Source organism: Orycteropus afer, unplaced genomic scaffold (assembly GCF_000298275.1).
Source record: "Orycteropus afer afer isolate SDZICR_OR568_19922 unplaced genomic scaffold, OryAfe1.0 scaffold00035, whole genome shotgun sequence".
NCBI lineage: Eukaryota > Metazoa > Chordata > Mammalia > Tubulidentata > Orycteropodidae > Orycteropus > Orycteropus afer.
The window spans coordinates 12,411,114-12,423,637 of NW_006921622.1; the positions used below are offsets into that span (position 1 = coordinate 12,411,114).

At 38.5% G+C, this 12,524-nt stretch overlaps 1 protein-coding gene across 1 annotated transcript in view; it reads right to left on the minus strand.

Annotated features, from left to right (window-relative positions):
- Window positions 1–12,524, minus strand: part of CUNH10orf67 (chromosome unknown C10orf67 homolog) — a 232,764-nt gene that overhangs the window by 202,206 nt on the left and 18,034 nt on the right. The window contains exons 4-5 of the mRNA XM_042780342.1: window positions 11,208–11,351; window positions 9,852–9,926 (exon numbers count right to left, since the gene is read on the minus strand). Of these exons, the coding sequence (XP_042636276.1) occupies window positions 9,852–9,926; window positions 11,208–11,351 (219 nt within the window). The remainder of the gene's footprint in view (window positions 1–9,851; window positions 9,927–11,207; window positions 11,352–12,524) is intronic.

A 12,524-nucleotide genomic window follows, 5' to 3' on the forward strand; every position in this document is an offset into this window, starting at 1 on the left:
CAGTATCACTACGGAAGTAGGATTGCCCAACCTTCCTTCCAAGGAGTGGCTGGTGGGTTTGAACCGCCAGCCTTCTGGTTAGCAGTCAAGTGCCTGGCATCTGTATAATGACATGTACCACACCAGTCATGGCATTATTTCCATCACCATCAACAGCAACTGGGCTGAAACTAGAAACCCCTCCAGCCAGGACTATGTGGAGGAAGCCAGGAGATATGTTCAGTTTATGGGACACTGGTTTGCACATCCTATTTCAAGAATGGAAATCAGAGTGAGGTGATGAAGACACGGATCTGTGACAGGAGCTTGGCCTCAGGCCTCAACAAGTCTCAGCTCCTGGAATTTACCAAGAATGAAAAAAGAGAAGGATCAATGGCACCTATGACTGTTTTGGGTTCAATCAGTACACCACTGTCATGGCCTACAACCTCAACTACGATTCTTAGATCTCCTTCCTTGATGCATACAGGGGAGTTGCTTCCATCACAGATCAATCTTGGCCAGACTCTGGCTGCTTCTGGTTAAACATGATATCTTTTGGCTTCAGGAGGATCCTGAACAACCCAACAGTTTATATAACAGAGAATAGAGTGTCCCAGCAGAGAGTAGACCTTAATGACACTGAGAGGATCTACTACCTCCTCAGTTTCATCAATGCAGCACTCAAAGCAGCTGTTCAGGATAAGGTGGACATCTGAGGATACAAGGTATTGAGTGTGATGGACAACTTTGAGTGGGCCACAGGTTTTGCCGAAAGGCTGGGGCTGGAGTTTGTGAACTACATTGACCCTTCTCTGCTAAGGATTCCCAAAGAGTCAGCCAAGTTCTATGCCTCCATAACCCAGTGCAATGGCTTCCCTGACCCTGCTGCAGGGCCTTACCTTTGTTTCCAGCCAGAAGGTGCTGTTCCCACCATCAGTCCCATGAGATAGAAGCAAGTTTGGTTCCTGGGGCTAACACTAAGTACAGCAGAAGTACAAATAGCTTTGTACATACTTTTTTCTCTTGTGCTTCTTGAAGTTTGTAGCATGGTATTTCTTCCACACAAATACTGTAAGCATTCCAAGCAAGATAAAGCATAGCCAAGCCAACAGGAATTGAGTCATCCTTCTTCATTCTGACCCACCTCCAAAAATTCTATGATATAGGCCTCATTTCTTTGTGTGCCTTTGCTGCTCACAAAACTCCTCAGGATCTTACAAATCTACCCATACCAGATTTCATAAAGTCCAGTATTATTAGAGATTACTTTGATCTTACAGGATTTCAAGTTCTGCTTAAAATGGAAACTTCGGCATCTTACCTCTGTATTGGAAATTCATTTGGGATGAAAGGAACCTGCAGGTGGCTGTTTGGAAATGTGTACTTACTGGTCTAGTGGTTTTGTGAACCACTTAACTGGGTTGCTGCAGAATACAGAGCTCTTAAGGTGGAAACAGAACAGGACTTGATCACAGAAGACCTTTTTAAAAGAAATCAGCTTCAATGTGTTGATGGCTTCATTTTTTGACAGCTTTTTATACCTCATACCTGTTTCTCAGAAAATAAAAATGGTAATGTGAACCATTAAAAAAAAAAAAAAAGTTGCCCTTTGATCACTGCTTTTGCCATGTCCCAAATTTTGGTATGTTGTATTTTCATTCTTGTTTGATTCAAGGAATTTTTTAATTTCATTTTTTTTAATTTTTTCTATTATGCAGTCATGTTTGAGGGGGGTATTATTCAGTTTCCATGTGTTCAGTCTTTTTCCATTGGTCTTCCTAGTATTGATTTCTAATTTTATAGCATTGTGGTCTGAGAAGTTGCTTTGCAGCATTTCAATGTTTTTAAATTTATTAAGGCTTGCTTTGTGCCCTAACACAAATGCTGGAGAACGTTCTATGTGTGCTGGAAAAGAACGTATATTTGCTATTGTTGAGTGGAGTGCTCTGTAGATGTCTGTAAGGTCAAGTTGGTTGATCATACTGTTTAGTTCTTCTGCATCTTTGTTGAGTTTCTTTCCAGTCATTCTATTTCTTATTTAAAGTTGTGTATTGGAATCTCCTATTATTACTGTGGAGTCATCTATTGTCCTTTCAATTTTGTTTAAGTCTGATATATGTACTTTGGGGCTCTTTCATTGCATGTGTAGATATTTATGGATGGTTATGTCCTCTTATTCAATTGATCCTTTACGCAATATATAATGTCCTTCTTTGTCTCTTATGGTGATTTTTGTCTTAAAGTCTATTTTATCAGAAATTAATATCACCACTCCTCCTCTTTTTTGGTTGCCATTTGCTTGGTATATATTTTTCCAACTTTTGATTTTTAATCTATTTTTGTCTTTGTGTCTAAGGTGAGTTTTTTGTAGACAGCATATTGGTAGGTCATGTTTTCTTTCTTATCCAGTCTGTAACTCTCTGTCCCTTGAATGTTGCATTTAATCCATTTACATTCAATGTAATTACAGAAAATATGAATTTATTGATGTCATTTTGTTATGTGTTTTTTCATGGTGTTACTGATTTTCTGTTCCATAGAATTTTCTGTGCTGGGCTCATTTTGTTTATGAATTGTGTTATCATCCCCTTCATAGCTATTATTGTTTTAGTATTTGCCAAATATTTGTGCTTGTCCTCTTTTTTATTTTGATGGGAAGATTTATTATTTTTCTTTGCAGTTACACTGTAATTCCCAAGTTTAAAACAGTCTGTTTTTATCTCACAATTGTCTTTACACCATTTAGAAGTTCCATAACTACACTATTTATTCCCTCTTTCTGATTTGCAGTTGTCCTCATTTACCAATTAATGTCTCTGGTTCCTTGTTTACAGTCTTATAAGCTTATTTTACTTTGGATACCTCCATAACTGGGTCAGTTTCTGGGTTATGTCATCAAGTGTGTTAATTATCAGTTGCTGTTTGCTGTTGTTGGTTCTCTGTCCACAGGACTCCCTTTAGCATCTCTTGTAAGGTTGGTCTGGTCTTAACAAATCCCCTTAATTTCTGCTTATCTAGAAATGTCCTAATTTCACCCTCATATTTGAGGGACAATTTCACTGGGGATATAGTTCTTGGTTGTAAATTTTTTCTTTCAGGGTTTTATATATACCATCCCATTGCCTCTTACCTGTATGGTTTCTGCTGAGAAATCTGCGCTTAGTCCCTTATTGGTTGCCATCTATAGGTAACTTTTTGTTTTTCCCATGCCACTTTTAGGATTCTTTCTTTGTCTTTGGTTTTGGTGACTTTGACGATGATATGCCTTGGTGATTTTCTTTTGTGGTCAGTAGTGTTTGGAGCTCATTGAACTTCTTGAATGGATATATTCTCATCTGTCATCATATTAGAGAAATTCTCTTCTAACCAGCTTTCAACAATTTTCTGTTTTTTTAAATCTGTCTCTCCTTGTTCTGGTATTCTGATTACATATAGTTTATTCCTCTTGATGGTATCCCATAAGAATCTTAGGCTTTCTTCATTTTGTTTTGATCTTTTTTCTGATTGATCCCTTAACAAAGTGAAGTATTTGTCTTCAATCTCATTAATTCAGTCTTCCATTGATTTGATTCTACTCCTTTGCCCATTCAATGTGTTATCTGTTTCTGAAATCTTCCTATAAATCTTCTGAATTTCTATTTGTTGTTTTTGTATCATTTCTAATTTTTTGTTTATTTTGTTCTTGTACTGTTTTCCTAAATTGTTCTAGAGTATTGTCTTTGTTTTCCTTAATTTTGTCAGTGTTTTCCTTGATCTTGTCAGTGTTTTCCTGACCTGTCACTCAATCTATGGAAGATACCCAAATATATATATATATATATACATATTTTGAATTTCTTATCAGGGAGTTCCAATGCTGCTTTTTCCTCAGGAATGTTTTCTGGGTTTGTATCCTGGTCCTTTGTTTCTACTATTTTTTTCTTGCTTTTTTTGTGTGGACTGTGATGGTCTATTGTCTCTAAGCCATAGTGGTGGTGTTGAATTATGTTTACTTTGTCATTGTATATTGGTGTGATTTATCTAAGGTTTTTTTTTCCCTTTATTATTTTTTGATATATCTGTGATAGCAGGGTACTGTGCTCCTCTGTTTACTAGTTGTTAGCCCTTAGGCACTCAGCACCTGTCTTCTGGTGGGTGTGATAGAGAATGAGAGTGACTGCACAGATATCTGTTAGCTTTTCATAAGGAGCAGTTGAGGATGAGTTGAATTGGTATTGGCTGCCATCTATCATTGGTCAGTTGGTGCAAAAGCAAGTGGTCGCCCTCACTCAGTGGGTAGGGATACAGAAGATGCAGTTACGGTTGAGTTGTGCTGGAACAGTTGCTGTCTTCCACTCAGTTAGACAAAAACATGAATAAAATAAAATAACCATAAAAAAAATAAAAACAAGAGAACAGAAAACTGAAACTGCATAACAAAAGGATCAATTACAGAAAAAAAGAGAAATATAATAAATGAGAAGAAAAATTTTCAAAATATATTCAAAAAATGAAAAGAAACGTAATGAGGGGGGAAAAAAGCCACAATATTTGGGAAAGGAGGAATGACAGAAAATAGTAATAGTAAAAAAAAAAGAAATGGGAAAACTGCAAAAGGAAAAACAAGGGACGGGAAGAACCAAAAGAAAGAAAAAAAAAATATGGGAACCAGGAAAATGGAAGAGAAAATAAGGAAAAAAAAAAAAAAAAACAGGAATGGGAAAGAGAAAAACAAAACTGTGTGGGTTGGGGCACAGCACCCAGGTTCTGTCAGGGCACATACCAGAATGGAATTTCTGCTGGTCAAGAAGTTGGATGGTGGTAGGGGATGGCTACACCTCTGTTCACTAAGAGGATGTGTAGCATGAGAGTAACTAGAGGAATATTGCACCTTTCTAGTCATTCATCCTCCAGTGTAGTTGTCCATGCTGTCCTCAGCAAGTGGAGCCTATTTTTAGGTCCCTGTCCAGGTAAAAACAGCCACTTGCATATATTCAAAATGGCTACACCTACTGCTTGCAAATATTCAAAATGGCTGTGCCCTCAGGACAGCCACTGGCAATCTATAGGTCTGTTTGTCTCCTTCTTCACTGTTTTCCTTTTTTGTTGTCAGACACCAAAGCAGTCCTTGCCCATGCAGTCCCTAGTGAACAGAGCTGATTCTTAGGTTGCTACTGGAAAATATTCAAAATGTCTGTACCCTCAGGACAGCTGGCAGTACACAGTTTCATTTGTCTCCTTACTCACTGTTTTCATTCAGGTCCTTCTACTAGTTGGCCACTTCTTTATCCTTGCCTTCAAAGCTCAGGATTCCAGGATCATCTTCTATATCAGTTTCAATTGGTTTCTCATTGCTTTCTTGCAGATGATCTGTGTAGCTTGTCTGCCTATTCTGCCATCTTGCTGGAACTTGGCTTGGTTTCCCATTTTTATTTTCTTTTATGAACTTTGTGTAAAATGATTCCCACTTAGAAAGACCCCATTTATTTGTTCATTTATTCTTTCAACATGTGCTTCTCTGGTACCTACTATGTGCCAGGCACAGTCTAGGTACAAATGCAAGATCACTGCTTTCAAAGTCACTGCTGTTGAGTCAAATCCGACTCATAGTGACCCCTCCTTGGGTTTCTGAGGCAGTATCACTACTGAAGTAGATTGCCCAACCTTCCTTCTGAGGAGTGGCTGGTGGGTTTGAACTGCCAGCCTTCTGGTTAGCAGTCAAATGCCTTAGGAACTATACCTTAGGGAAGCGTAAACTCTATGAGATGAAACACATTAAAATAAATAAACAAATGGACAAGACAATTTCAGATAGGGGTAACTATGGAAGACAATAAAATGGGGTGAGGGAGCAGGAAAAATGGTGTCTCTTTAGGAGTCCCCACAGTAATTCCCTCTAGCATCTTAGTGCCTGAAAAACTAGGTGCAGCAGTTTGAAATAGGGATTCTGATGTTCTGAACAGTTCATTAAGTCAGAGTAAACCAAACTCAGGGAAGTAGAATTAGAAAGGAGAAAGGGGCAGGGGAAAAATAATAAAAACAGGGGAACTTGCCTGGAGCAGTGCTGACTGGCAGGTGAGAAAGGCCATCGGAGACCTCTCTGGGGGAGTGCCAACCAGCAGGCGAGAAAGGCCATCAGAGATCTCCCTGGGGTAGGGGAGAGAATACACAACACCAGAGAACCTGCGGCCACTCCACAGATCTACCTTCAGCACCCGCTTTTATAGGTAAACTTGGGACCTCTGGGTGGAAGCAGAGATTTCTCTGGCTCCAGTACCACTGAAGTCCATGAGGAGGAGAGCATTAACACCACAAGTGGGTGGGCCCTGGGAGGAACAACCATAGTGGATCATGGATTGGGGCAGCTTTTTGGCACCAAGGGGCCGGCACCTGCATTATCAGTAAACTTGGGACTGCTGGGTGTGAGCAGACATTTCTCTGCCTCTGGCACCACTGAAGCCCAAGCAGAAAGAATATTAAACCCACAAGTGGGTGGTCCCTGGGAGGAACTCCTGCAGCGGATTGTGGAATGGGGCAGTTATCTTAGGTCAGCTTTTTACCACAGAGAGGCTGTAAGAGTGGGGTTTTGGCATGTGTCTGAACCTAGTGGAAAGTGGTAGCTCCCTAACAATTGGAATATTTGCTGAAATAGAGCTGTGGGCCTGTGAATAACAGTACAACGTCATCATTAGCAGCCTACTCAAAGCCCTAGAAACCGTGCCTGGCACCTTGGAACTTTTCTTCAGTTCTCTCTTCTCCTCCCACTTTCTCTGCCTCTACCCTCCCTCATCCAATAGAAAAACCACATTCAGCCACCATAATACCTGTTGGCTCAAATCCTAAACTTCCTTTAGTACTAACAGAGACCTGTATCCACATTCCACACAGTGATTCTATCACCATAAAGAAAACTGTAGAGCAACCCAGCACACCTGAATTAATAGCCAAAAAAATAAATTATACCAGCTCCACCTATTCAAAATATTAAATCATTAAACCAAGCCAAAACAAATCAATACATAACCAACAGTTAAAGACAACCTCAAAATGTCTAGGAAACAATGTTGTTGTTGTTGTTATGTGCCGTCGAGTCGGCCCCGACTCATAGTGACCCCTCCTTGGGTTTCCGAGGCAATATCACTACGGAAGTAGGATTGCCCAACCTTCCTTCTGAGGAGTGGCTGGTGGGTTTGAATCTTCTGGTTAGCAGTCAAGTGCTTTAGCCACTATGCTACCAGAGCTCCTTGGGAAACAATAGGCTACCTCAAATCAAACAAAAAACAGGACATGACATTACAAGTAAAACCTCAAACAAAGGTCTCATTAAACATGGTGGAAGAGGAGGCAATAGAATTATCTGAGAAGGAATTTAGAAGGTTTGTTTATAGAGCTCTATAAGAGCCTAAGGAAACCCCAAACAGAAATAAAGAGAACACAAACAGTTACCTGGAGGAACTCAGGAGAATCATTCAGGAACAGAATAATAAGATTAATGCAAACAGAAGAAAGGAGAACACAGACAGTTCCCTGGCAGAACTCAGGAAAACCATTCAAGAAAAAAATAGCAAGATTAATCCACAATCAGAACTCATACAAAAACAGCAGTTAAAAATCCAGAAAATGAATACCAAAGTTACAGAATTACACAATACAGTGGAAGCACAAAAGAGTAGGATAGAATTGGCTGAAGAATGCATTTCCCAACTCGAAGACAAATCCCTGGACACCAGCCTGTATGAACAAAGATCAGAACAAAGATTTAAGAGAAATGAAGAGAACCTAAGAGTTATATGGGATGACATGAAAAGAAACAACATACGCCTCATTGGAATTCCAGAACAAGAAGAGGCGAAAAAACCACTGAGAAAATTGTGGAAGACATACTAACAGAAAAATTCCCCCATATCATGAAGGAAGAAAAGATTCTTGTCCAAGAATCTCATAGAATCTCATACAGGATAGACCCCAAGAGAAAAACACAGAGGCATATCATAATCAAACTCTCCAAAATGAAAGACAAAGAACATATGGTCCAGCTTCTCAGATTATTTGCTCAGCACACAGATTGAAGAAGTATGGTGAAGTTTTACAATCCTGTCACACACCTTTCCTGATTTTAAACTGCACGGTATCCCCTTGTTCTGTCTGAATGACATACCTCTTGATCTATGTGTATAGGTTCCACAGGAGCACAATTACATGTTCTGGAATTCCCATTCTTCATAATGTCATCCATAATTTCTTATGATCCAGAGTCGAACGCTTTTGCATAGTCAATAAAACAAAGGTAAACATCTTTCTGATATTCTCTGCTGTCAACCAAGATCCATCTGACATCGGCAATGATATCCCTAGTTCCATGTCCTTCTCTGAATCCAGCTTGAATTTCTGGCACATCCCTGTCGATGTACTGCTGGAACAATTTTTAAATTGTCTTCAGCAAACCTTTACTTGTATGTGATATTAATGATACTGTTGGATAATTTCTGTGTTCTGTTGGATCACCTTTCCTTGGAATGGGCACAAATACGGATTTCTTCCAGTTGGTTGGCCAGGTAGCTGTCTCCAAATTTCTTGGCACACATGAGTGAGTGCTTCTAGCATTGCATTAATTTGTTGAAATATCTCAGTTGGTATTTTGCCAATTCCTGGAGCGTTGCTTATTGCCAATGTCTTCAATGCAGCTTGGATTTCTTCTTTTAATACCATTGGTTCTTGAACATATGCTATCTCATGAAACGGCTGAACAACCAATTCTTTCCAGTACAGTGTCTCTCTGTATTCCTTCCATCTTCCCTTGATTCTTTCTGTGTCATTCAAAATTTTGCCCACAAAATCCTTCAATATTATGACTTGAAGCTTGAATTTTTTCCATTTTCTTCTTTCTTTAGTAAATATGTATTATAAACGTTACTGTTGCCAAACACTGTGCTAGATACTGAAGAGACTCTGACAAAATGGTCTTTATATGCTCTAATATCCATATCTCTGTTTCTTCAAAGCTTTGTTAATGCTGTTACAAGAGTTACATTCAATAGAACAGTATAGTATCCATTCTAAAGGATAACGAAGCATGTCACTTTCTTTGCGCAGAAAGCCCAAGCATTCTTCATTATCTAAGAATAAACTTTAGAGACAGACTGGGATTCTCACCTCCATCACTGATCAGGCTCTGTGATTTGGGCAAGTTGATTAAAGTCTCTGTGCCCTTACAGGCTTACAGTCTGGCACAGAACAGAGACATTTAACAAGCACTGCTGTAATTAACTACTAACATGTTAAGTGTTATTAAGAGATGGTAAGTGTTATGCAATCAGTGAGTAATTAGCTGTAAGTATAAAACATTACTTGATGGAAGTATATTGCTATGGAAGGCAAGATTATAGTTATAAGTACCAAAAGACGTAGTAAGTGCCAAGTCCTTACCAAGTCTGAAAAAAGTGGTATGAAATTTCCCATTATGTAGGAGAATGAAGCACCATATCTGAAAGGTAGAGGGTCTCCATTATTTAAAATGTTACTCTATAGAGAGTCGGAGACCGTTCACTGGGATTTAGTACAGACTTGATAAACTATCTCTCAAGACTATTTGACTTTCTTCTATCCAACTGCATCTCCACCAAACAAACTTTGGGTTACTTCATCATTTACTCAGCTGTCTTGGATAGCAGATTGGAATTTTCCAGTCTCTTGAAAATTATATCTGTTACAATTAGGTGCTTTTTTGGTAAAGTTAATGTGAGTGTGAATAGTTTTAGGCTTGATCCCTCTGAAGTAACCTGAAAACTGAGCAAACAGACCCTGAAAGCTAAAAACACAGACTGGGAACCCACAGTATGTACTCACAGGAAATAAAGCCAGTCTTACCAGTGACAGCACTAAAAACCCACCGTGTACATTCCTTTGGTAATAGCTATGGCATCAGCTAACTGCTGATTGAAGCATTTTCTCATCCTCTCCTCACTCTGCAAACCAAAAATAAATACAATGAGCACCACAATATGTTTCCAAACATGAATCACACTGATGATGAAGGGATTCATAGTGCAAAGCTATCATTCAAATCATTGCACTCTCCTGAAAATTTCAATTTATAATAATTTCTCCTACATTGCATCTGTTATAACACATTCAATTTTTACTTTATAGTTAAGCAAAAGCTACAGAGAGATCATATGGATAAAATAAATGCAAATAATTCCAACTCTTTATCTTATTTTACACATCTACCTTTCCTAGAACTGCTCTTAAAAGTACTAAAATCTATCTGTAGTTCTTATCCTCTTCTTGTCTTTGTACTTTTTGAGTAGGATATAATCATGTAAGGAAATCCAGAGTAGCTAAATCACAACCTAGAGCCATTTTCTGACTGATAAAAACATTTGATATATCCACTTAGAATAAAAATAAAAGATAGTACATTAAAAAATACCCTTAAATCTGATCTAAATTCTGCTTCCAGCATGAAGTGTAAACAACAAATAGGCTTTAAAGTCAGACAGAATTGGAAATTAAATGTCATTGTGCCACTTAGTATCTGTCTGATCTTACACATGTTACTTACCTTGGCAAGCCCAGATTCTTTTTCTATAGCAGGGGTAATCAGATTTCCACTTTAGGATAGCTGAGAGACTCCAGGAAGGAATGTACTTAGCAGCTTAGCATGGTACTTGGTATGGTGGGGTCAACAAAAGATTTTTTTCTTTTATGGCAGAGAAATAACAGTGACACCTATTCTTGATGGCAGCTAAGTACACTAATCTGACAGCAGATTCTACGGAATTTCTTAAAGCAGCATAATTTTCACATCTCTGGCTCCTAAAGAGCCATGAGAGCACAAATCAGACCATATGAACTTGTGGTTGAAAGCAAGAACTCAAGTCTAACTGTCTCAGTTGGAACCTAAGCTATACTATTTTTAATGATGACCTTAAATCAGTTAAAAAAACTTCGCGTGTGCCAATTTTTTCATCTATAAAAATATGGATTATAACTGTATCAGGTTAAAGATTAAATGAGTTTGTATACAAATACTTAAAAAAGTACATGGCACATAGTAAAGCTATATGCATTATATATTATATATAATATATATGTATTATATATATATGTGTATTAGCTATGACACAAGATACAATATATGCAAATCAAATTGCTTCCACAAATTACTAAATTCAAAACTGCATACATATATCTAAGTACAAGATCAATCCACATAAAAACTAAGGGAATTTGAGAACTTCTACCTGTTGATAATGTTTCTCGATTGATGCGATTCTGTCATGTAGAACACTGAAGAGATTGAAAGCCTCCTCTTTCAGTCGGTCCTCAAACTGCAATTGAAGCAATTGTTTGAGGAACCCAAAGTCCACTTGAAGGGATTTAACAATCTAAAAATTGAAAAGCATATATTATTGTAGAGAGTAATGGCCCTCAATGTGAAGATTCTAGCACAGTCCCTGGTTGTGGGCACATAACCTGGTCAGGGGCTGTCCTGCATTCTAAGGATTACTTCTCAAATATTTTGTGCATCAGACAACTTCAGTAATTCCATCCCATGGTGTCCAGGCTCTCAAAATGACAGTTAATCTGCTAAACTACTATATGCTAATAGATAAGGGAGAGGCGATCCCTAGCAATTTCTCCCCATACAGAATAAAATTCCTGTACTAACAACAGCCTTTTTTGTCAGCCCTCTAAGTTAATTTTTAAGACATGGCTTTCAAATCAGACAAGATGGGCCAGAATAAACATTTGTTGAGAATCTGTTACTGAGGCACTTAGGCATATAACCAAAACTGCCCCCTCCAAAAAACAAAAACCAAACTTGTTACCGTTGAGTCAATTCAACCCATAGTGACCCCTCCTTGGGTTTCTGCAGCAGTATCTCTATGGAAGCAGACTGCCCAAACTTCCTTCGGAGGAGTGACTGGTGGATTTGAATCACTAGCCTTCTGGCTAGCAATCAAATGCCTTAGGCACTATGCCACCAGAGCCCCCACGTATATAACCAGTGTGTTGAATAAGAATCAATTGTATAAAATCAAAATAGAATGTATTTTTATCCTTCATAATCTATCCAAGATGGATTCACTAGGTAATCTTCCCCTGCCTGAATAAAAACTTTGGAAAGTTCCATGACATTTCTGCTCATTCTCGGGGACAGGAAGTCTTACTATCACTCAAAACACAGCCTTAAAATACCATTTAGAATACAACTACTGTAATTTAATCATGTCAAACTTCATTCAAAGGTAAGAGTTCTATTTGTAGTCAAAAGCTAAGTGCAGGGGTTAGCAGGTGCTTGTTTTTAGAGAGAGTCCTCATGGTGCAGTGGTTAAAGTGCTCAGCTGCTAACCAAAAAGTTGGTGGTTTGAACCCATCAGTCGTTCCATGGGAGAAAGATGTGGTAGCCCACTTCTATAATGATTTACATCCTTGGAAATCCTATGGGGGAAGTTCTACTCTGTCCTTTAGGGTCACTATGAGTTGGAATCAATTCAAGGGCAATCTTTAGAGAAAAGAGTATGCTCTGATCTTGAGTTCTCTCATCTTTTCATCCA